Source organism: Thunnus albacares, chromosome 23, assembly GCF_914725855.1.
Source record: "Thunnus albacares chromosome 23, fThuAlb1.1, whole genome shotgun sequence".
Taxonomy (NCBI): Eukaryota; Metazoa; Chordata; class Actinopteri; order Scombriformes; family Scombridae; genus Thunnus; species Thunnus albacares.
In genome coordinates this window covers 8,616,963-8,643,200 of record NC_058128.1, presented here as the reverse complement: position 1 = coordinate 8,643,200, position 26,238 = coordinate 8,616,963, and the positions used below count along the sequence as shown (strand labels likewise).

The following is a 26,238-nucleotide window of genomic DNA, read 5'->3' as shown; positions in this document are numbered from 1 at the left end:
CCAATTTGTGCAAAACAAAAATGCTAAACTTGAACAACTGGCAGCAACTGGGTTAAAAGGCAACGATTTGAATCCTCGAACACCAAGACCATAATGGACTTAGTTCAGCTTGGTCCAATCCATCGTTACACTCAAATCGGAACTAACTAGAACCACTGGGCTGACAAACATAATGTGTGTCTTCCCCCTTACAGACCTGCAGCCACTTCGTTGAACCATGATCCCTTCAGCTGGGCCTAACTGGATGAATCGCCCAACAAAATCAATAACAATCCACACAACCATCAGCACATCTTCTCCTGTGGAACACCCTCGGTGGAAAATAGGATTGGAAGCACTGGAGATAAAAGCGCAATCACATTTTGGCTAATTCCTCACTGGTGTCGCTGTCTTTGTTTCTGTGACATTTCATCATCTTCAAGAGCTTCCTCCCTTTAATGTCTTAAGATTGAGGGGGGGGGGGGGAAGGGGAGTTTCGGCGACTACACGGGAGGTCTTTTGAGTGAAATTCGAGATCGAGATGGTAATTCTGTTGGAAGGATAAAATGTGTAAACAGGAAGCAGTCCCCGTGTTTAATGCCACCACACACAGTGCAAATGTTTTCAGACCAGCTACCATTTCTCCCTCTTGCACTCCATCTTACTGGAGTCAAACAGAATCTGCAAATACCTGTTAACATTTGTTTTATCCAGCTCAGAATAGCTAATGGGTGCAGGAATCCTGGCAGTTCAGACATGATCCAGTAAGCTGTTCTTGAATTTCCTGCTAAAACTACTGAACTTTCCGGTACTAACCAATGATTAGTCAGTTAATTGACTAGTCAGTTTACAGAGCATTAATCTACAACAATTTGTCATTTAACAAACAACAAGGTTAAGAGTCTACAGCCATGCTAGCAGCTACGTGAGGCTGCAATTAGGCCTCACTTGACATCAGCATGCTAACACGAAGGAACTAACGAATATTTTCACTATCTGTTGATTATTTTCTCAATTAATTGTTAAGCTGTTTCACTGCTTCCCAAAGACCAAATGTCTTGTTTTGTCCTGACAAACAGTCCGATGTTCAGTTTACTGTCAGCACTAATAACATGCTCACAACCTGTTAGCAGTTATTATATTTACCACGTTCACCATCTTAGTTTAGCGTGCTAGCATGCTAACATTTGCTAATTAGCAGAAAACACAAAGTACAGCTGATGCTGATGGGAATGTCATTTGTTTTGCAGGTATTTGGTCATCTTCTTCAAGACGAACATGAATGTCTGTACCAAATTTCATGGCAATCCATCCAATAGTTGCTGAGACATTTCACTCAAAACCACAAACGTCAACCTCGTGGTGGCGCAAACAGAAAAGTCAGGGGATCGCCAAAGTCCTTAGGATTCATCGCCTGGAACAATGAATGTCTCTACCCAATTTCATGGCAATCCATCCAATAGTTGTGGAGTAAATCAGTCTGGACCAAAGTGGAAGACAAAGAGGAAGAAAGTGGAGGACCAGACTAACTGGGAATGGAATATTTTTGAGTTTTCAACAGTTGGTTGGACAAAATAAGCAGTTTGAAGGCATCACCTTTGACTTTTAGGAACTTGTGATGGACATTTTAATTATTTCGCCTCATTTTATAGACTAAACAATTCATCAAATATGTAACTGAAAGATCAATCAATAATAAAAACAATAATTCCCTGCATCCCTACTCACCACTATGTCCTAAGTTCCCACACAACTTGCAAACAAGGCAAGTTAAAGCAAACACTAAGAGTGATTTGAAAACACAGTTTGACCCAGGACTGCACTTGATAGCCTGTGTCTCTGTTTGCATCTGTGTGTGTGTGTGTGTGTGTGTGTGTCTGAGTGCCGAATGTATTTTTAGAGAAACTCTATCCTTGTGGTTATGCATTCACCAGGAGTTTACACGCAAACACTCTCCATCGCCCTGAACATATACGAAAAAACACACACACACACAGAGACACACACTCCAAAAAGCAACTGTCATTCCTCATTTGTTGTCTCTGTCCATCTCCAACTCCAGTCCTTCTACTCAGCTCCACTACCTCCCTGTCTATAACTCAGGCGATAAATCTCTTCTTGGTCGTGCACATAAAGAAAAGACGAATGTTGAAGGAGGGAGGGAGGGTTGAGGTTGAAATAGATATATGTATGCTCGTCCTACAAACGCTCGCTGCATTGACATTCATCCTTCTCTTTTCTCTTTGGTGTGTGATTGTCGTGTGTGTGTGTGTGTGTGTGTGTGTGTGTGTGTATGTGCATGTGTGGGCGGGTGAAGGACACTCCACATCTCTCTCAGTGGAGAATAAAGAAGTCTTTGTAACCTCCAGTCTCTAAGGACCTGTGCTTTGAACACACAAATCACGGGGCTTCCTATCCACAGCGAGCGGGTTTGACTCACACACATCAACAATGTCACCACACAACTCCTAAAAGACAAAAAATCCTTCGCCAGTACACAGAACACTTCAACAGAACCGAAGTCTCGAACGAAACCGTTTCACCGTGCGTCTCACCCGATCAACAGGCGATATTGAAATCGTATAAAATGAATGCTGAGGGCAACTTGTGTAATTAATATTAATGAACGAGAGGAGCAAAGAAAAATCAGACGGGGAGGAAAAATAGAAGATTGAGACGCAGCACTCACCATCCTCTTTGCATTCCTCGGGCGGCTTTGCCTTCTTGGCTAGCCTCGGGTCCAGCCACGATGTTGTCTTGGTGTTGTGGCTGTGAAGAGACGACACAGAGAGAGAGAGAGAGAGAGAGAGAGTGAGAGGGAGTGTGATAGATGGCGAGCGACAGGAGACTTGGCAGAAAGAGAGAAGGAGGTTGGTGGATTCTTAATTCAGCCGGAGAATCATTTCAGACAGGAAAGATGAGACTCCCTTGTGTGGCTGCCTCCAGAAAAAAAAAAGGTGACGAGAGAAAACTGGAGGAGAAAAAAAAAAAGCTTTTGGTTAACAAAATGGCAATCAATACTTTTAATTTGCTTACTGTCTCGCGTTAGCAGGCAAGAGGAGGGGAAGAAAATGATAGAGGGGTGACTGAGGGAGTGATGGTGGGGAACAGCTGTGGGCTTGGCAGACTCATCCACAGCCTTAGGCAGAGAGCTGGATGTAGATCAGATATGATGAAGTGCCAGGGAAACTTGATGCATCTCTGCCGCTTGTCTGAAGTTCTGGAGCCACAATGGATTTCCTCCACTATGACAGAACAACAGTAAAGAGGGGGAGGAGTACTGTATAAAGTGTTTACAGTATGTAAACGAGGTGAGAAGAAGAAGAGGATGCAGTAAAGAGGCTAATGTGGCCTCTCTGTATCTTTGTTCTTTTCACTAATTTCTACTATAACTGGGAAAAGATGTACTAAATATATTAATAAACAAATATTAAAGCTGCAGTGTTTATTTTTTGGCCACCTGGGGGCAGAAGAACAAGCCGAGAACATGACACTGACACACAATCACCTCAAATTTCATTGCAATCCATCTAACAGTTGCTGAGACATTTTACTCAAAACCACAAGTGTGAACTTCATGCTAGCACTAGATGAAAAGTCAAGGGACCTCAAAAAGTCATTGAGATACAACATCTTGGTGACTATGAATGTCTAAACAAATTTTGTGCCAATCCATCTCATAGTTTCAGAGATATTTCAGTCAGTCAGGACCGAGCGGTGGACCGACTGCCCGACATTGCTATCCCTAGAGCCGCGCTGCTAGCATGGCTAAAAATAGAATATGGAGCAAAAAGATAGAGACAGTTCTACTATCCTAGATAAAAGCGGAAGATTGAGATCTACACCGAATACAGAGCTAAATAAAACGCAGTTCACGGTGAGGTAAAGTCTCTTTTTGCTCTGCTTTTGATTCTTTTCCATGCGCCCCTCTCTTTTCTGTTTTCATTTTATATTTAAAGTATAAATATCTACTACTACTCCCTCTTTTTTTTTTGTCCTCTGTCTTATCCTTTTTCAGTCTTCACTATTTTTAATCACTATCCCTTCACTTTTCCTTCTCTCCGCCACCGCCTTCTCCAACAGCTGCCTCACTTCAAAGGCTGTAGGTAAACGAATTCATCTTGTATGGAGGCCAATCAAAGGCGAGGCATCCTCTTGGCAACTGCTATCACTTTGGCACCACATCACTCACACTTAGATAAAAAAAAAAAAAGAAAAAAAAAAAAAACAACAACAAAAAAACTTGAAGCTACAAATTCAGTGGGCTAACTGCATTAGTTGTGTAATGTGCTTGATGGATGTGGGAGCATGAGGTTTCTCTGTTTGGGGGAGGAGACATATGGCAAGTTGTCTGCAGTGAGGGGAATTAAAAGTCTGCCTCTGTGGCAAACAGACATGAAGAGGCAACATGTGCCTGGCTGCATGACAACTGTATCGTTGCTGTCTTGTTTCTGAGTCTGGTGTTGCTGTGCAGCTTCTAGCGGTTTATGATGCGTTCAGGCGTGCTGGGACTCAGACGCTGCTGTGGAAGAAATTTAGCCTTACGACTGAGATGATCTACTGATGCAATGAAACCTTTTGTAAATAATTGCCTGTTACAGCCATATTAGCCGATGCTATACTCGAACACACGTCCACATGCATGCACATACGATTCCCTCAATACCAGTGAGATAAAAAAAAACACACACACACACAGCAGCTTCATTATTTCGATGAACTGAAGACTCACCTCCACGACTCTACTGGAGCTGTAAAAAGCTAACAACTCCCATGAATTCAACTTCAGAGTTTATATAACAGACCTCTGTGTATCAAGGTAATTCTGGGGACCTCTAAAACTCATTAAACCATCAAGCATCAATTATGGCCTCTGTGTGTGTTTCTGTTAGTAAATTTAGTAAATTTCACATTAAAGTAAATTTAGATGTTACCAAGCTCTACGCCAGTCACTCAGGTGTTATAGTTTGTTACGGGAGGAATCTTTTTGAGATGTTTCTTCTTTGGGCTGCACGTAAGCGAACATGCATGGGGGGGGGGGTGTTCTGTGTTCTTATGCAACAGATTTTGAGTATAACTTTTACGTTAATGTAACTTTTTGTTCAAAATTATTTTGAACCTGAGAGCAGTTGTTAAAGAGCTAAATGTTTTGTAAAAATCATGTAAAAATCAAAGATGGATTTACAGTTAAATTGTTACTATGCATCACTCTGATGTTGTTTTTTTCACTTTAAAGCTGCACTAAACTTAAATTGTATATTAAAGTCCCCCTCCGCTCAAAAATATGTTTTTCTTCTTGTTCCTACAGTTGGATGATTGATCTTCACTGTGCAGATTGATGTATGTGCAGAGTTTGTTTTCACATTCATCTGCTGAAGATGGAAAGTTTCTCTGTGCTCACTGAAATCTGAGTTAAAGGGGCGGGCCTACATGCAGGATTTGTGACATCACAACTACTCTCGGAGCTGATCCTGGTCCACTATGCAGCTTACACAAGTGTGATGTGGGAACTTGAAGCATCCAGTGCACAAACACTGATAATGGACTTTACAAGAAGGAGACATCTTGTATTTCAGCATTCTTTCTTAAGTTTTATGAAATATGACATATCCAGATTCAATCTGACCATGATATGTATGACACAGTATCCATGAGACTTACTCTATGAAGTAGACTTCTCCTTTCTCAGTGTACGCCATCTCCCAGTTGTCTGGCAGTGGCCCTAGCTCGTCGTTCTCCTCTGGTTTGGGTATGGTCATCTTCAGGGACTGTCCCTCATCTTTGGGCACCTCGGTGGGAGCCTCCGCTGGGTTACTCTGTGGAGCGATGTCCCCCGACGCGTCTGTGCTCTTGTCCTCATGTTCACTCGACTCTGAGGTGACAACAGGGCAAAGATGAGTCAGACACGACTTTATCGCTCGGGGGAAGGAGAGAGGGATGAGAAGAGCGAACGACAAGGGATGCGAAGCGAGGAGAAAGAGACGTAGGAGGCTGGGAGACGGAGATTGATTGAGTGTCAGGGTTAGGGTGGAGGTAGGGAAAAAAAAAAAAGGAAAGAATGATTAGAAAAAGGTGAGAGGAAGCGGTGGCTCTGGGGATAGAAAGGAGCGAGGAGGTGAAGTGGAAGAGAGGGAATGATTGAGGTTTACAAGACAGAAAGATGAAGAAAGCAGAGGAGACAATAGAGATTGAGAGAGAAAACCGGCTGTGATGCCCTAGTTTGAGTTGTGGCAGTGTGTGAATGTGTTAGAGAGAGAGAGAGAAATGGTGGTGTATGGTATAAAGAGATGGCAAAGTGTTGTGCTCTTCCCAGAGGAGAGCTGGCAGAGGGAAGTGGAGAGGGGGACAAATGAGAGCAGGGGATTGAGAGATAATCTATGAGAGGGAAAGAGCGAAGTAGCTATCTGCTTAGATCACAGAGCCTGCTGTGCTCTATTGATTCCCCTTCAGCTCTCCTGGTCAGCCCACACTCTGTCCATCTACGGAGACAAAACTCCTCCTGAGCTGAGCGCAGCAGCCCGCTTTAACATCCAACATGGCTCATTGCTCAGCCCAGAGCCTCAAGTTATTGAGCATCTCAACGCGGCCGATCGGAATCAGTTAAAACAGCTTCTGGCCTCTAGATTGTCTTTTCAGCTCACAGAGGCACAGTCAGTGTTGTCCGCGTTATTTAGAGTAAATTGTAGATAAAAAACTGCACACCAGGATTTTTCCTAGATGCGTTAAGTAACAAATTTTAAACCACTTATGAGCCAGTACCTGAAATCCCTTGATAAAGCCTCGCTAATCGATCCTTAATTGAGATTGAGCTTTTGGAATAACCTGCCCCGTACCTGCGCAAAAACATTGTCTTATATGTAATTTTGTGTAATTTTTGCTGAGCATTTTAATAACTTTTGTCTTATTCGTCTTAATGAGTCTTTTGTGGTCTGTTTACATTTATGGTATATCATATAATATCTAATTTCCTGCATTTAAATGAGTTAAACTTGTCTTTTATCACCATTTAAACACTTTGTGAACACTGTAAATAAAGCTGTATTATTATCACATATTCATCTAAACCTGTTATTTTATGTATTTTTAGACTTTCATCTTGTTTTTGTTTCATTCTTAAATTAAAACTCATTAATGGTCCCTTTATTGTGTTTTACTTATCCTATAAAGCACTATAAAATTAAGAAAAGTGTCATATAAATCGGGTTTTATTATCATTACTATAATTGTAAAGGGTACGATATCTAAGAAATGTCTTCACATATGTATTTCTCTTATCAAGTAAAGAATCCTACCTTGTTTGAGCTCCTTGCGGTAGGAAAACCAAAATCTCATCCTTTTACCAAACCCAGCTTCAACAGTTTCTTAAAGGTTTGCATGTATGTTTAAAAAAAAAAAAAAAAAAAAAAGCAATAACGTACAGAAGTAACTGCAGACAATGATTGGGATCACTGTCCAAACTCTTTGTGCAGTTCTGACTGATGCCCCGCTGTGAAAGACTTGGCTGTCCTGCGGCCATAACACCAGCTTAGAAAGTCACAGGACCGAAGCATGGTTTTGGATTTGGAATCACAAAACTCAAACTCATAATGCCTCTTTTATGATCATCTATTCATGTGATCATGAGATGCATTCAAAAGGGGTTCTGTGTGTGTAAGAATGTGTGTGCGTGCACATTCAGATGCGTCTTATTCAACACCTTGTTCTGAATGTTGTTATTGATGGCAAAATAAACATCTGTACAAAGAAATGTCTTTATTGTTTTATGAATAAGAACAAGAACAAGAGCTTTGGCCTTGCTGTTCGCCATGTTAAATGTCACTTCTGCTTACTTTCAGGATTTTACAGAGAGGATAACAATGGTTAATGGATAACAACAGGGCTGATTCACAACCAAGAGAAAACACTTAATAAAAATGTCTTTGTTGAATTTGAAAGTGCCCGCAGGCTGCTGTTGAACTGGAGAGCGATGTATGTGTATACCCTCTAGCTATCTGTGCTGAGACTGTGCTCCATAATGATACCTAATGAATGATATCAAATTCTAGGGAGCAACAGCACTACTGCTTATCATAAACATCATAAACTGTTTGGTCTGCAGAGGTAATCAGCGACTGTGAGAGTGGAATATAATTTACAGATAACGTATCATCATTAAATCTCATATAGAGATATTTGTGTAACCAATTAAAAGTGATAATCTGCCATAAAATAATCTTCCAAAAAAACCCCCATGTAAAAGCAGTCTGTTACTGTCTCTGTTGCTAGGCAACTGCTTTAGAGGAGCCTGTTGCAAAACAAGACCATAAACTTGTGCAGATCAGCCTGACCCGGTTCATGACCTTAAACCTAGCTGTCATGACGGGGCTTCTGGTGTAGGCGACCTCGACCTCTGAGTGTGTGGAGGTCGTTGTCGGGGGCTGACCTGGGGTGACAGCAACACCGTTGCCGTTGACGATGGGTCTCTCCTCCTCCTCCTCCTCAGGGGGGTCGATGCTGGCTTTCTCCATGTTGCTGACCGACTTGTTACGCTTCCTCTTGCCCTCTGAGCTGGGTCTGGCGCCCGGCAGCAGCTGGTCAGTTACATTTAGCAGCAGAGCGCTGGGCTCGGCTGGAGGCTTGGGGGTGCCGTAAAAGTTATCTGGAACAGAGAGGAGGAAGTATAGGGAGAGATTTAGACTAAAGTCATTTGTATTTGTAGGTAGTGTTAGCCATCCATCAGTAGGTCCTGACTGACGTATCTCAACAACTATCGGATGGGTTGGAACCCTAATGACTTTGGTGATTTGTCTCAAGCTCCACCAGCAGGTCAAAGTTTTCAGTTTATCAGTTAAATAGCTTGTCATGTACTGGATGGATTGGCACAAAATTTAGTACAAACATTCATGGTGCTGGGAGGATGAATCCTAATGACTTTGGTGATCCCCTGACATTTCCTCTTGTGCCACCATGAGGTTCACATCTTTTGTTTCGAGCAAATATCTTGACAACCAACTAGTGGATTGCTGTGACATTTGCTACAGATATTCTCTAGAGGATTCCCTGATTTGTCATCCAGCATCACCATCAGGCCGTAAAACCTCTTAACAAAATATCACTTTACTCACTTTAGTTCTAAAGAGCAAAAAGATAGCACACTAACAGGCTAAACTAAGATGGTGAACGTGGTTAAAATTACCAGTTAAATATGGATCATCATGTTAAATTCAAAGAGACAGAGAGAGCATGTCAGAGTAAGAGACGAGAGAGCGAAAACACAGCAAGGATACCTACAGAGATATGAAAGTAAGGATGAGAGGAGTGAAAGAGGTCCGTGACACCGCGACACCATCCACAGGGAAGATGAGGTGTTCTGCCACTCGACATGTTGCTTCACGTCTGAGCCATCTGATCCATGAACGCACTAGCCAGGGGCTCAACATCACACCATGTCTTACAACATCACAGCCACTCCAAGATCTGACTGGGGGCCACCAGACAATGCACAGAGCCTTGTTGAACACTCGCTCAACAAGGCAACACATCAAGTGATAGAGGCTGACGTGAGTAAGGTTTTTAAATCTGTGAAAGCACGCAAAGCTGCCGGGCCCAGATGGTATCCCGTCTCCTGTCCATAAAACCTGCTCTAGTCAGCTATTGTATGTTTTTATGGATATTTTTAACCTGACATTGTCACTCTGTGTGGTTCCTACATGCTTTAAGAAAGCCCTTATTGTGCCTGTACCCCCAAAAAAACACCTGTGTCTTGTCTTAATGACAACAGACCTGTTGATTTAACCACCAAACTTGATACGCTAAAGTTTGCTTATCAGTCAAATAGATCTGTGGAAGATCACTGGCTCTGCATACTGTGTTCAAACATCTTAAAGGTAAAAATAGCTATGTCAGAATGTTGTTTATTGACTATAGATCTGCATTTAATACCATTGTACCATCTAAATTGGTGTTAAAGCTAAAGGACCTTGGTCTTTGTAATTCCATCTGTAATTGGTTATATGACTTTCTGACCTCAGACGGTGAAAGTAGATACCAGCTACTCATCTACCACAGTTCTCAACACAGGAGCACTGCAGGGCTATAGCCGTAGTCCCTCACTCTACAGTCTGTTCACACATGACTGTGTTGCCAAATATCATAATAACAGCATTGTGAAATGTGCAGATGACACCACAGTGATTGGACTGATAAATGACAACAATGAGGACGCCTATAGGAAGGAGGTCTATCCATATGGTGTCAAGACAACAACCTCTCACTAGATGTCGAGAAAACAAAGGAGATAATTGTTGATTTTAGGAAGTCCAAAACCAATTTACATCAACAATGTCCCTGTTGAAATTGTGAATAACTTCAGATTCTTCGGCATTCAGATCTCAGAATCCATCTCCTGGTCTCCTGGTGTCGTTAAGAAGGCACAACAGAGACTATACGATGCCTTAAAAAATATGGAACGTCCACAAAAACCCCGGTCAACGTCCTTACTGGAGACGTACTGACTGAACAAGACCACAAACAATTGAGGAGGACAGTAAAAAATGGCTTCAAAAATCATACATCACTACCACAGATTCAGGACATTTACACCTCTTTTTGCAGAAGGAAGGCCTTAAGTTTTATGGAGGACAGCAGCCACCCGGCACATGGTCTGTTCTCATTCCTTCCCTCAGGAGAACGCCTACAGAGCTTCAGAGCTCAGAGCTGCCGCCTCAAAGACAGTTTTTACCCCCAGGCGGTAAGATTAGTGAACAGTAAGCACTTACATAACTCTCAGTGATTTATTATTTGTGGGATTTCTTACTTATTGTTTTGTTTTTTTAAAATTTGTTTCTTAATTATATATAGTTTTAAGGGCTGAGAGAGCCAAGGCTGGTGCATTTCAATGACTGATTAAATGACAATAAACTTGAACTTGAAGATCTGCACAAGGCAACGAGTATCTGCCAATGAACACACACCTCATCATGAACCAATTTCAACCTTTCAGAGGGATGTTTGTTGTTGCCAGGTTCCTCCGTCTTCTCCTCTGCACATCAATCACTTATCAGACCGTGCATGGATTTCCCTGGCATAGGACTGCGCCTTTCTGAATGGACAGAAAGTTGGACTGAATAATAATCAAATCTCTCTCTCTCTCTCTCTCTCTCTCTCTCTCTATCTCTCTCTCTCTCTATCTCTCTCTCTCTCTCTCTCTCTCTCTCTCTCTCTCTCTCTCTCTCTCCCCCAGTTTCGATGTCTGGCCAACTACCCACCTCTGGGAACTGCAGTTTTTCACTTGGCTCTGACTCAACAGACCCTTCCAGTCTACTATGTTGATTTTGCACTTTACCATCCTTCGGTTTGTCTGCTGGCAGCAGCCCAGTGCCCCTGACAGACTCAATCACTCATTGTGAAAATCTCATAACTTCATGTTTAGGGATTTCGATTTTTTTTTACTTTACCGTCAAGATTTTTTTTTAAAGAACTATTTTATTCCGAAGGTAGCAGAGCGCTGAAAAGTTAAGTCTGGGGATTATGCAGAGTCACTGGGAGTTTGTTTCTGGAAAGACATTTAAGTGTTGAGCTTTTTAAATGTCATTTTCCATGCTTTGACCAGAACAAACAATATTTCATTCACATCCTCTGTACTGCGGCGGCGGCGGCGGCAGCAAAATCTGAGCAGTGGATGTTCCAGAAACCTGAGCAAATAAAACCGACTCCATCTGCATGGGGGTAATTGGCAAATTGTTTCTTTAGGGGTGAACTGAACTTCAAATCGAAAAAGTTGCAGTTTCCCATGTGGGTCGAGGAAAGTCCATGACAATCGGGCTTTTAAAACATTTTTAAAACCACCGTGATGGAATACTTCTAACCTCTGAAAATGTGACATTTTTGAGACCCACATCTATTTCATGAGACAGGGATGTAGGGGAGGGACGAATGGATCAAAAGTTGCAAACAAACTCACACACCGTCTAACTCGCAATGATACGTTTATTTGTGACGTTTCGGTGCTAGACCTTCATCAGGAAAATGGTTTGTGACATTGAGAAGCCATCTTAAATAGGGAGTGTTTTCTCCCTGTTTCTGTTTTTCCCCTGTCTGTCTCCGTCTGTGTTCGTGTGTGTGTTCATGTGTGTCCGTGGACGTGACTACTACCTCAACCTGCAGACTGGCACACCTGCTCATCATTACCTCATCAATTTGACAGTATATCTACCCCAGCTCTCCCAGTCTTCGCCAGATTGTTCTGTCACCCGTATTGGTAGGTAGATGCTCAGTCCAACTTTCCGGTGTGCTATTTGCTCTTTAAATATTTTTTTTTGCTGTTCTAACCGTGTGTCTCCGTGCGCTCCAGAACTCCTCCTCGTGTGCCAGCCAGCTTGCTCCGTTCAGCAGTCATCTGCCTGCCTTCCCGCCTGCCAAGACTCCTCGACAGCGACACTCACTACCCAGCCCTCTGTCTACCTGCTCCGCTCCAAGCACCTGTCTGCCTGCCCACTCTCCGCATCTCGAGCCACACACAGGTTCACTCACTCTCTGCTCAGCCTGCCGTCAGCCCCCAGTGCTCTCCTGCCTCTCCAACCCACCACCTGACCTTCATTCATATCCACAAATCTAAGTTTTTGCAATAAACCTTCTTAAACTTCTTTTCTGCCTCAGCGTGCTGCACTTGGGTCCAGTCGTTGCTGTATTCGCAACAAGTGGCTGTAATAATCAAAAGAGGTAAATATGTTACTTATCATATGTATACATTGATGTAGTGTTTTGCCCATTGGAATTTTGTGAGGCCTTGCTGGATTTATTATGTATTTCTATGTATTATTATTAAGGGTTCTATTTATTTATTGATGCTGATTGATCACTATGTAAATGTATCCCTACAGGTTCATCTATAAATGTAACCTGCAATATTTAGGAATATACCTTTTTGAGAATACAGTTTAGCCTTTGGGGCACTGTCACAAACCATTTGCCTGATGAAGGTGTAGTACCGAAACATTGCAAATAAATGTGTCGTTGCAAATTAGACAGTGTGCGAGAGTTTGTTTGTAACTTTTGAGAAGGTTTTCCCACAAGAGTAGAAAGGTTTTATTATATATATATATATATATATATATAAGATTGGCTGATATTTGCCTCTATGGCTTTTTAAAAAATCTGAGAGAATGAAGGAAAATTGAAGAGAACTTCACAGAAGTTTCCAGAGAAGGTCTTCAGTACTTCTACATAGGTTTTCTATTAGTCTACCATCTAGCAGCTACAGTATCTCCTCTGCTCATGTGTCCCTGGCAGAAAAAATAGACATGAGAAGACAATATGTGTGAATATCCACAGAGATTATTCTACTGCTAATTTGAGCACAAACTCCCAACACTGACTACAGACAGTTAGGAGAACAGGAAGAATAGCCAAAGAGATTTAAAAAAAAAAAAACCACATCAGATGGTGTCTCCCTCTGCTTTGGAAAGACCTATTGAAACATCAAGCTCACATTCTGGAAAAACATGAAGGCTGCAATGAAAAATGGAGGAGAGTAGCTGTAAAAAGATTACGGGGGACTGTCAGGATTAGAACCCCCGAACCCAAAGACACAAATCCTGGAGCCTTAAGGAGCTGAAGAGTTTTGCCTCTGAGAAGAGAAGGGAACGGTGCGCTCTATGTGTGAACTCAAACAACCCCGCGGCATCACAGGAACTCGGGACTTTGAAGTCTGAGTAAGTGGCAGAATCGCTCTCACATCTGACAGGCTTACTGATTTTAGTCTAGACTTCCACCTACATGCTGATAAAACTTATCTTGATGAAGAAACACATGAGGATAAACAAATTAGCGAAAAGCTCGATTAAAATCACCACTAGAGTATCAAAGTAGTACTAATAAAATTATTTTTGGATTCTAGGCTCAAGGTGGTTCTGGCATAAACAATAAGAGCCAGACTGACAGATTTGAGGCTGATGCCAATATAGATTTTTACTAATTGAAAAATATATTGGCTGATATTCATTTGTTCTAAACAGTACATAACATTAGCAAACTTTTTTTGATGAGTACACCTTAAATTTGGATATTAAAGCATTGTGAACAAGATGTGTACTGAGCGAGGCATCTCCTTTTCCTCTGAATTTCTTGTTACTTATCAGCCAACATCTACAAAGATATCAATATATGATATGAGTGAATATCAGCCTGATTGATTGGTAGGGCTCTACAGACAATATTGGGCAGATGGACTTGGATGAACTCAGTACAAAAGAGCACCTTTGTTAGAAAATAACTGTTTTCTTTGATAAAAAAAAAAAGCCGCCTTAAAAGGTGCAATTTTCTCCCAAACAACCAAATCACAGGGATTTCAATTCTGCAGCGTGAAGCGCTAACAGGGAGCTGAAGTTTAAGATCACGCTTAGTAGAAACCTGATGATTCACTTTAGGATTTTGGGTCGACGTTCAAATAATCTCAGCGACTGCGGTGCCGTGTTTTTGTGTGCTGATTGCAAAAATGGAGAGTAGTGAATTGGTCTCAGCTCAGCTTTGTGCCTCCAACTGTTTCGTGAATATGTTTCATTTCTTCTAGTTTTAGTCCCTTGGTTTTCTAGCAGGGCTGTGAAACTGGTCAACAGAAACTCTTAAAGGGGACACATCATGCTTTTTGTGATTTTCTGTTATTTTTATACTATTGTGATGTTAAACATGGTCCAAAACTTGAACAAATGTAAAATGCTCCCTGCAAGTTGAAAGGCAGGGCTTCAGCCTGCTCTAAACACTCTAATCCATCCTCGTGATGATGTCAAGATTGCTTCTGCATGCCCACAAATGGCCATCCACTCCGTAGCCTTCGTTGCTAAGGCTGCTCTATTGGTTGTCCGCGTTGTCCACTCGCATATTTTGGATGGTATTTGGGCTCAATCATATACAGTTGTATTTGAGAAGTTTCCAATTCAAGTAAAGAATGAAAAAAAAGAAGTAAAATCTTACCACTACTGTTTGTTTTCAGATACTGAACTGAGGGGCTGCATAAAGAGCCAGTATAAGATAAATAAGGAATTTTTTGAACTGTAAATCATGCAAAGATATTCCAGTAGAGCCCCAGAATAAAAATACAGACCTGGAAATGTGCATATGTACGTCCCCTTTAAGCTCACTATAGCTTTACTTTCTTTAGCACTCACACAGCCTCACAAAGATCGAAGAGAGTCGGACGATTGATTATTTTTCCGTTTTCCGACGTGTGAGTTCAAGCAATCTCCCTAAGAAAGAACACCACCACCAGCACCATCCAGGCTGAGATGAGAGATTTAAAGCCACCACATACTGGTGGAAAAAAAAAAAAAAACACGATTTCTCAGACATAAAGATGATATAATTAAAACTGATGGCCATAACACAAATCTACATCGCTAAATCATCCCTCAGGCTCCTGTGATTCATTAAAAGAACACTTGTGAATGAGAATTTAGAGTGAGAAAAAATACTTTCCGAGCTCTTCCTCTGTCTTTGTGACTCAATTTATGTTTTCCAATTTATTTCAGGCATTTGCTTAACCACAAGAGTGAATCACAATGAGAGGCCAGTAGTTCAGAGTCTCTCTCAAGGACACTTGTAGCAGGAACTGAGCCCGAGAGCTTCCTGTTCTTTGTAACAACTGCTCAAAACCTTTCTGCCGCTCTAACAGCCGGCTGATCCTCACCGGAGCCTCCCATTTAAATTTTACCCTTCTCCCTTTCTTCCACATGTAATACGGCCATTAAATTATTAAAATATATAAAACGCTGAATGATGGCCAAGCGACCATGCAGAAGAAACTCTGTCTCTGTCCCCCCCTGTGGAAGGCGCCCTCGGAAAGTGATGCACGGCTCCCATCGCGGGAAGGATCTAACATTGCTCCTGGCAACCGACCGTTAAATTGGCCATCTGCACTTTCCCTTTTTTCCCCCCCTTCTTTTCCTGCAGTGGTGGCAGGAACGACAGAGGCTGGAGTCAGGTGGGAGAGAAAGAGGAGAAAGTTAGCTGCTATGTGTTATCTATATAATGGCAGGGGTCCCCGGAGAGTTAAGAGGTGGCCAGGCAGACCAGGGGCTGCGTTTTTTCGAGTGGTTTAAAATCCAAGCCTCGGGCCCGTCTGACCACAGGAGAGAGAGGATAGAGAGTGTCTGTTTGTTTTGATTAGGCAACTGAAGAGCTGCAGCAGCTCAGGCTCAAGGACTGAGCCAAGAGAGAGTCAACATGAAGGTACTGCATGGATATGTGTGTGTGTGTGTGTGTGTGTGTGCATGTGCAGTGCCTTCATTCAGAATTTACAGAGGTGTCCTTCATGAGTGATGACACTCTTGTCTCCACAAAGCCAAAAGATGGATGGATGGAAGCTTATGTGTGTGTGTGTGTGTGTATGGATGGGGAGTGATGAGCATTCATTCAAACCGCCTGTCAGAGAAAAATGCCACATCGAAGCATAAATTCCACCCAAAAAAAAAAAAAAGAAAAGAAATATCACAAAAGAGGAATGACCGCAATCACATGCATTGTTAAGCATGACTCAACTAAATCCTTACCTTCATATGTTCCGCTCTCTAGCAAGGCTCCACTTTTCTCCAATTCCATAAACCGGTCAACGGTCACGAAATTATAATCCACCCCCGGGACCTCTCCTTCCTTGGGCTGCCTGGTTGTGCCTACAGGAGATAAGCGAGGAGAGAAGGAGAGAAGGCACAGTTAGAGCCGCTGAAAACTGCGAACGCCTCACAACTGCATGAATGAGAGAAGACTTTAAGTGAGAGTGAGTCTTTTGTCAGTGTTTTCGCAAAAAAAAAAAAAAAAAAAAAAAAGATCAGAACGTACCAGAGCTGAAACACATCAACCCTGACCCAGCTCTATTCATTAAGTGCCCTCTTTATTCCTTTTTGTCCTTTTCCTTCTTGCACTGCTTGGACTGAATACTTGAGCAGTGTGCTTTCTGGGGGGAGGAGTGGCTAGGTACCATTTCAGGAGCTAAGTGATGCAATTTGGACACCAAGAGGAGAAATCACGTCAATTTGCATGGAGCTGACAGCATGTCGAGGACTCCCTGACAAGGCGCCGCAGTTCTGCCAGCTGACTGCAACGCAGGACTGATGGAAATATTTAGCCCTTTAATAGCGGCGTTTTAAAGTCGAGCTCAGCTGATACGGCAACCATCACTCCTCAAGTCACTGAAACTATGTGTGTCGAAGTGTTTATGGCGTTAAATTGAGGTACAAACGACTTCCTAAACACTTTCTCATCACCTTGTGCTAATTAGACTTGTTAAAACTGATCCCGGCTGTGATAACACGCAGGCACTCAACCCCGGAGGTGCTGAATAGGTTTTTCAAATCTGAGCGAGGGTTGTTCACACTAAAAGAGGAGGCTGTAAAGCACACTTGTTAGACCCTCACTACGGCATATAAAGTATCCATCGGTGTGTTTTAAAGTTAGCGGGGGGAACCACTGTGCCAGTGATCACTGCTGGTAGGTGGTGTGAGGTGATTTATCTTTAAAAGGCTAACTGACATCCCTCCTGTATTACTACACGAGGTTGGAAAAATGCCCGTGGAAGTTTCTGCTGTGCGAATACAGTCCAGGAAGAGCCAGGAGTATGAAGGTTTCAGTTTCTTCCAAGCATTGAGTGCCAAGCTTTCAATTACACAAAGAGAACCAATCAGCTGGTCTTGAGACTACTCAGTGGGGAAAAAAATGGTTGAAAAGAACCAGTTCGTACAACCATGTTTGAAGGTAAAAGTGGAGCGAGATGCAGAAATCATTCATAGGGGAGAATGACGCGATCGGGCTTTTTTTTCACCTCCACAAACTTTGCCAGTCAGTGTGTGAAGTGGGTGAGCTTGTCGGTTTGGGAAAGTAACAAAAATTGTTGGAATCCAAGACTTTTAACTGAATACTTCTTCAAAATGATTCTTCCACTTTTCAATGAACAGCAAAAGGTCCTCTGTCAAAACCCAAATTCAGAGATTTGGAATCAACTTTTGCTTTTCACTGTGAACCAAAAAATAATTTCCAGGGAACCCTGGTGGCCTAGGGTTCAAGGCAATAACCCATCTCTTCCTCCCATCATTTCCTGTCATCTCTCTACTATTGCTGTTAAATAAAGGCATAAAATGCCTAAAAATAAAAAAAACTGAAAAGAAAAAGAGAAAAAAAAAACAAAGAAAGGAAAAATCCCTTTCTCATGAACATTTCTGAACTGAAGAAGCCTTTTCAGGCAAAACATCTTCCATCAAAGCTCCATAGTCAGTCCAGAGATACGGTTTCAACTTTCTCCAGACAGCATCAAACAATGTAATGAATAGAAAATGAATCCAAATGAGGCCATTAAGCAGCTCGCCAAGCCTTTCTAAAAGTTGTCTTGTTAATATGCTGATTAATCGGTCCTTAAATGGAGAAACTGAACCCACCAAAGGCTTGATGATGAGCTTCTCTGATGAAGATTGCAGCGGTTGAGCCCTGTTTTTAATGTTTACAGCAGCATGTTCGGCCATCTTCCTCCTAAAGCAACAAAACTCTCTTATGGAATCTATGCATTTCTTCAGACCTCCAAGCGAGCGCTCTCCAGAAATTTACTGTCGACAACCCTTGAAGCCAAAACACCAAACTGGAACCTGCTGACGGAGTGATTTGTTAAAGCTTATAAGAGCAAATCAGCAGCAGGGAGCACTGTTATTCGCTGGAAAAAACCGCGTGTATGCGAGTGAGTGTTTGTGTCGCACCTCCAGCCGAGACTTCCTTGATTGTGTCTGTCTGCATGGGGGCTTGTGTACCCGTCAGATTAGCCTCCCTCAAAGGCAGAGCTACTGACTGAGCAGCACACACACACACACACACACACAATTCAGAGAGGACCTTTGATGTTGCAGAACTATATTTAGCAGCATCTTCTGGTGGGGACTTCTCTCGGGTGACATTTTCTAAAAGGAGGCAAAACCACAATGCCTCTTGATTTTCAGTCCTTTGTATGTGGGTCATGATCCTGTACTGCATATCAGCGATTCTCAAAATACAGCAACCTCTCTGAAGTGAAATAATGATTGCTTACAAATGCCTTAATCAAAGAAAATTGGGAAACTCATTAAGGTTTAATACGGCGTCCATCATGTTGTCAGAGAGGCTTCAGCCTGCAGGAGTCGGGATTCTCAAATCCCCTCAGGTGTGTTTTGTGGATTTGGGCCAATTCCGGAGTGTGGGAAGCTCTCACTAAAAATAAGTATTGTTGTTTTCTTTTTTTTTTTTTTGCACAGACATCCTTTCAATCTGTCAAGTTCCTGTTTAGCTCGGAGACAGGATAAGAGAGAGAAATAAAAAATAAAAAAAAGAGAAAGAGAGAAAGAAATACGGATCCCACCAGATAAACTAGTTCATACTCTAGCGTTAAGCTGGATTTACACTTATGTGTTAGGAGGCGATGTCACAGCAAGAGAGCCTGTTTATAACGGGGACGTCAACACCTTATAACTGTACACAATGAGGCTACGGCGGCTACGGAGATATCTCTACAGTAACTGTGTCAGTAGAGCTGAGAAAACTAGTCGTTTGAGCCATTTTTCAAACAAAAAAATACCAAACATTGTCAGATTCCTGCTTCTCATATGTGAGGATCTCTTGCTACTTTTCTGTCTTACATTATAACATAAATATTTCTCGGTTTTGAACTGATATACAGTCATACAAAGCAATTCAAGGATATCACCTTGCCTCTGCAGAATTATAACAGGCATTTTCACTGATATTTTACAGACAAAACACTTAATTTTATGTAATTTATTGAGAAAATAACCTCCAGATTAATGGATAATTAAAAAAAAAATCATTAGTTGTAGCCCTACTTTGTTGTAAAAATGACTTTTTCACTGTTACCTAAAAAGGCAGATATTCCCATTATTGATCTACTGCACAAAGTGAATAAAAGAACGTGAACAGAATTATTTTGAGGTATATAATCAAAGCATAGCATGACTCAAGTGTTGTGGTGTTATCAACAAATCCGATGCTAAACTAAAAATCAATATCTACGCTGGAGGCATCTACGGCGGGACTGCACTGTACAGAAGTATAAATCCACCATTACTGCAGCTTCTGGCAGTCTCCGAAGACAACAAAAAGATCATGTCGAAATAAACAGATAAACAGCTCGCACACTGCCGGGCTCCAGTGTCCACTTATATTTTACTGCACCATGGTGACGTTTCGAGCACTACTGCTCTTCACCGGGTTTTATTTCCACTGTTTATTTCGACATTCCCTCTAATTCAACCCCAGCACCTGCCCACTTAAACAAACAGATCATGACGACGGATACTGAGCTAGTGAATAGCATGTCATTTGTCCCTTGTTGCAAACGTGTAGGAAATATTCATGGGAGTCATTTGTGGTGATTAAGGGGAATGAAGACAGGCAGAATCAGGGATGTGTGGTAAAAGGCAGCACATGTAACGGATGAGAAGGGAGTAACAAGTTGTGGGTTCTTTTAGCCTGCAGCCAACCTGCTGTTGTGCAGCACATCCTCCAGCCACATTCAACTCCACAACCACAGGTCACAAGTCCAGCTCTCACTTGTGCGGCCGAGCGCCATTACTGGATGCCCCGGTCATAGCTAACACCTGTAGCGGATCCATATCCCGGCACTTGTGCTCCTACAGATTACATTATCATAGCTCTAAGCTATCCCTATGTTAATAAAACACACTGTATTAAAAGCATGACCTCCATGTTCGGCTTCACATTTGCACATTGCGTAGTAAAACAACACTATAACCTGAGCGCAATTTGAACCTGTGATAACTGTAGGCAATATAAAAATGCTCAACGAGGGCCTAGACAATCTCTGGAAAGCAGAAACATTGACCTCTATTTGAAACAAAGGCAGAGAATCCAGAGAATATCCCGAGGCATCAGAGAAAGAGAGAGAGATTGTACTGTGAATTCATGACAGGGAGTCAAAGCATGTGCAAAGACCCCGAGGAAGTGATTATACCACGAGCATTCATGCTAATCATCTCACGCTGTGTGTGAACAGTAGGACTTGTAGTGTAATGTCCTTTCAGTAAATAAAGACAGAGGAAATAAATAAGGGACATAATGCATGTCTAATAAGGAGAGATATTATGTAAACGCACTTTCACAGGTTAAAAAGTAAGCATATATTTTAGTGAGAGGAAAAAGCGAGTGAGGGAGAATATGCTTCGTCTCTGAAGTCGTCCTATCCTGAAATTTGGTAAAACATGACACCTTGCTGCTCTCTGGCTGCTAGTCAAGGCCTTTTCTCAGAGCTAAACTGTATCTGGCTAATACAGCACCTAATTTGAATACATTAAAAAGCCACCAGAAACTAAAAATATGGATTTTCTCACTAAATTGGTGTTAACTGAATTGCCGGCCTTGCCATTGGCATAGTTGTTTTTAGCCATGCTAGCAGCGTAGCTCTAGGGATGGTAATGCTGGTCTGTTAGTTGATACACTACTTTAGTCCAAATTGAAATATCTTAACTGTCATTGCCATGAAAGTTTGTACCGACATTCATGTCCACCTCAGGATGAATTATAACCTTGATTATCATCAGCATGTTAGCCTGCTGATGTTAGCATTTAGCTCAAAGCAGCATACTGTGCTTGCTAACAGCCTCACAGAGACTTGACGCTAGCGTGGCTGTAGACTCTCCTTTAACTTTTTTTATTTCCTGGTTCAAATGCTTGTTTCTGAACAGTTGTGAATAATTTTTGTCAAACATTTCCAAATATGGGATACCGCTCCTCTGTGACTGTCACCTTGTGATGTGTGATTGACAGGTTCATTAATTAGCTGGCTAGACTTGAGGAAAAAAGAGACTTGCTGACCTCTGTGTAGCCTTGAGCTGTGCACTGAATATTACAAGCTGGATTTTTACCAAGAGAAATACAAGCCAATACAACATATTTGTTTTTGCAACTTGAATTTTAGTAAGGAATTTTCGTGAACATGTGTTCCAGTTTTATTGTTGGCATTTAGTGGAGCTCAGAAACAGGGGATTTTGTCCCTAATGGACTGAGAATTGGTGGCAGTGAAAGTATGCTGAACGTTAAATTTATTAAACAGCTCGAGCACCACACATATTTTACTGTTATTGCTGTAGCTTTGGGTGGACATTAACGTTAAGCAGCTTGTTGGCATTGTTAAATTATTGAGTCTATCTCCCTCCTTCTGTTTTTAATACAAACACACAGTGAAATACAGGCGTTGTTAGCCATTCATTGGGTAAATCAACTTGGCGCAGTATATATAAATTTTGTTGAGTTTAGAGGGTATGAGTTATCAAGTGTATAGAGTAAGTGCTGTATTACAGAAGCTGCTTCTGTGGCCACACAACCAGAGGGAGAACTCGCTCTAGAAGTATAGATAGCAACTGTAAATGTGGATCTGGGGTTGGAAATAGGATCAACTGTGTATCGTCTATCCTCCAGCAGTGTGTATTCTCCCTTTTTGTACTGTTACAGAAGGCCAGTATAGTGGACAATAGCCTCAGGCCGGATGTGTAAGGCAGGTCCTGCCCTTTTACACCCTAAACCCTCTGTTATGACTGGCCAAGACAGTGTCAGCACGGCTTATTGTAACCACCCTAATCTAGCCATTAGCCAATTAGGAAGTGACGGCCAGCCATAATGCTCTTGCATTAGAGGGATGGATTAGTTTGCCATTCAGAGCCTGCCTGCCGCCTGTGGGCAAATGGACTGATGGAGGACAGTGAACCGCTGCACCGCCGCCGCCACCACTGAAAGCTGCTTTCACTGCACTTTGCCTTCACGGACAGCAAGTGCGCTTATTCACTGTTTTCACTGATGATGCAGAGCAGGGTCTTAATCAACTGTGATTACATATCATTTAAGCGGTAATAAAGTCTATTGAACAGGGAGTGCAGTGGAGGCTGCTGTTTTCACTGAGCTGATGATGAAAGTTAATATCGCTGCTTTGCAGTCTAATCATATTGACCGGGAATGTTTTGTTTCCCCTGCAAAGCACAGATGCACAACCTCACTCTTGGGTCTTGACAAAACATCGGTGGTGTTTTTTTTTTTTGTTTTTTTTCAACTCCTTCTACCCCACTTAATGAGATTTCAGGTTCACTCCAGTTCAGTCAAGTTCAGTGTGTTGCTCCCCTACTTATTGACAGCCAGTAATGTGGGATAGATTGGAGCAAGCCAGCCACTGAACCACACTCCCCTGCCTGTTGGCCTTACGCTGCCCTCCCCTGAATTCCATTAATAGCTCTGCCCTCCAGGAGGTGCTGGGTGGACCGCCTGTAACACAGCCAGAGATATTGATGACTGCATCCTCCCCCCCAAGGAGAAAGTAGAGGAAGGGAGAACTGAGCGGAGAGGGCCGATAAAGAGATGAAGAGGTGATATAACGGAGAAGGCACAGGAGAAAAATGATCACGGAAGCCAGTAAAAGTTATCGACATTAATCGCAACATTAAAGAAACTAAAAAGTGGAGAAATTGCAAGCGAACCATTTACTTCTTTCCATTTAACAAATCATTTCCACTCATGTTTCCTCTGAGTAAATAGCGGCTGGGGTTTTATTCTCTGCAAAACATTTCACATGATATTCCCTTTGAAACTATTTTTTTTGTGGCATTTCAGCTCACAGTGGCCAACACTCACTGCCTGACAAACTCAGCAAAATTACTTTCTGTACTCCCAAACTCTCAGTGGGCATTTTCAAACTCAATTAATACTGCTCACATATCCAAAAGAGAGCATTTTCTTCCCTAATTTCTTACTTCACTGCAAGTAAGGAACAGTGGTACATATGCAAATACGGTTTCAAAGTTGCTGCAAGCTCGTGTGAGAAGATCACAGAGGGCTGCTTGAAATCTAAGTTATTTAACACACATGTCAGCGTAAAGCCGGAGCGTACGCCTCAAATCCTGCCAAACTATGTCAAGTAAGGACAGGTTGTAACATCTGATAGTGTAATACCCTGTCAAAACGTGATAAGACACCCTTGTAATCGATCTGAATATGTATTAATGCGTGTTAATGCAGTTAGAGGTGAGTGTATAATATTTCCCACCAGATCTGACATCACTATTAACAGTTTAATACCTCGTATAAATAAGTAGAAGTCATAATTTGAAATTCTAAATCATCATTCAGCATTCACCACTCTATAAGTTAAACATAACCAAAGAACCTTATTGCAAATTAGCATAACATAATGACTGAATCTCATATGCTCTATCTATACAGAGATAGCCGAAGCGTCTATTTATGCAAAAATGCGATTCTGACATTTTAACCAGTCACAGCTGATGAGTCACCTTCACTCAGACGAGGGAGTGTAAGAAACAGCTGAACTGAAGCTATCTGAATGACTTCTTTTTTCATTAGAAAGACAGCTCGTGCTGAGAGAAGAATAATTCCACCGGAAAGAACTGTTTTGTAACTTCTGGGACACGTTTAACTTGAGGGGAAGTCAATGGAATATTTTAATAATTGAATCACATCTGTTAGGTTAGGGAGAGCAACCCGGGAACATGAAAGAAAGTTGAATTGACTCCTGATTAGAGCTGAAACGGTGAGTCAACCGACGGAAAAAAAATTTAATTAACATCCATTTTGATCATCTGTTCATCGCTGGAGTCTGTTTTCAAGCAAGTGCTGCTTTTCTTTGTCATATATGGATGTAAATTGAATATCTTTGGGTTTGCGGACATCATAATGAGCATTATATAGACCTAAATGATCAGCACATTAGCTGCAGCTCTACTCTGGACACCAACAAATGCAGATACAAACATATCCTCTACTTAATCACCAGTAATGACGTCCTCATCTCACTCTGATGATGCTTTGTGAATAGCAAGTCCCTAACTCAGTGCAGATGTTTCTCCAGAGCCTGTGCACAGCAGTCAAACACTTAAGCGAGTGATAAAATACCACAGAGTCCATGACAGTGACAGATCGGCTTGTCATTGTAAAGAGCTCTTGGTATTGATTAAGTGCTGTATCAAACAGATTCAGGCCGAGACGTGGGTAGTTAATTCCGAAAAAAGTTGGCAGCAATAAGTACGGTTTGTCATAAAGCAAGCCTGATGTTCGGGATGTAACTCATATGCATTCGGAGGCCGACCCTACAATTGCGATACAGTACGTAGCCGAGCTGGACGAGATTAAAAATGCACAGTGTAAAAAAGAAACCTACCCCTACACAGGGATGCCATCATGATATCTGTTATCATTGAGGAGTGAATCAGAGCGAGCTCCTCTATCCTCGTTTCTCTCTCTCTCTCTCTCTCTCGTGGGAAGACGTGAATGGCTCCTTTCATCGCATCTCAAGCTCCCCTCTATTTCTTCTCGCTCCTCCAGCATGCCACTAAAAGAGATCGCCTTTGGTCTTGCTCTGCATCTCAACTTCCTTGGGAATCAAAGCCATCATGTTTGCAGGGGTGGGGGTGGAGGGGGAGGAGGAGGAGGAGGAGGAGGAGGAGGAGGAGGGCGTTGAAATGAAGAAAACAAAGTAGAAGAAGAAGAAGAAGAAAAAAAAAAAAAAAGAGACACACACCCGCTTGACAGGCAGCAGCTGAGCGAGCGTTCACGTCGACCAACTTTAATCTGGAGAGATCCCCCCCGAAAAAATATCAGAGAAAACACAAGAAGGCTGTTTCATATCCTCTGCAGCTACTCCTCTTTCCTCTCTGAATCCAGGGAGGGCCGGTTGTGTTGTCATTCACGCACACGGCCGACAACAGGCAGGTATGAAGAGAGGAAAAGAAGAAGAGGGAAGAGAAAGAGAGGGCAGAGATATAGAGAGATTAAGGGGAAAGCTGATGTCATCCGTTTGGATATGTGGCCCTGGGGTGGGTGTTTTTCAGGGTGTGTGTGTGTGTCTGTGTGTGTGTGTGTGTGCAGTGATCAGGGATGTGAACGTGCTGCTGTGTCAGCCTAATCCCCCCCCTAGCCAGGGCCACGCTAGCTCGAGCACATTACCACCCGATGACGCAATCAGTTTGTCGAGACGTCCCGCGCCGCTTTCATTCATTTATAACACCCCGTCACGACCGCACGGCCCCGAAGGCTCAGACCGGCCGTTCTACCAGAACAACAACCCCCACCCTCCCCTTCCTCCCCTTCCTCCCCCCCCCCGTTCCAACCCTGCATGCAATCAAACACCACCTACCCTTCCAGTCCTCCAGTGTCAACAGCTGCAATGTCAGGAGAGCCAATTTGAGTGTTTCCAGTAACCTCTGTGAATCAACCGGAGATTTGAACCGGCAGCCCGGTGGG

At 42.4% G+C, this 26,238-nt stretch overlaps 1 protein-coding gene across 10 annotated transcripts in view; it reads right to left on the bottom strand.

Annotated features, from left to right (window-relative positions):
* magi2a (membrane associated guanylate kinase, WW and PDZ domain containing 2a) overlaps positions 1-26,238 on the bottom strand; it is a 236,667-nt gene that overhangs the window by 68,858 nt on the left and 141,571 nt on the right. For all 10 annotated transcript variants that reach the window (XM_044342690.1, XM_044342693.1, XM_044342691.1 and 7 more), the window contains exons 3-6: positions 16,503-16,622; positions 8,402-8,617; positions 5,641-5,851; positions 2,669-2,748 (exon numbers count right to left, since the gene is read on the bottom strand). In XM_044342690.1, the coding sequence (XP_044198625.1) occupies positions 2,669-2,748; positions 5,641-5,851; positions 8,402-8,617; positions 16,503-16,622 (627 nt within the window). The remainder of the gene's footprint in view (positions 1-2,668; positions 2,749-5,640; positions 5,852-8,401; positions 8,618-16,502; positions 16,623-26,238) is intronic.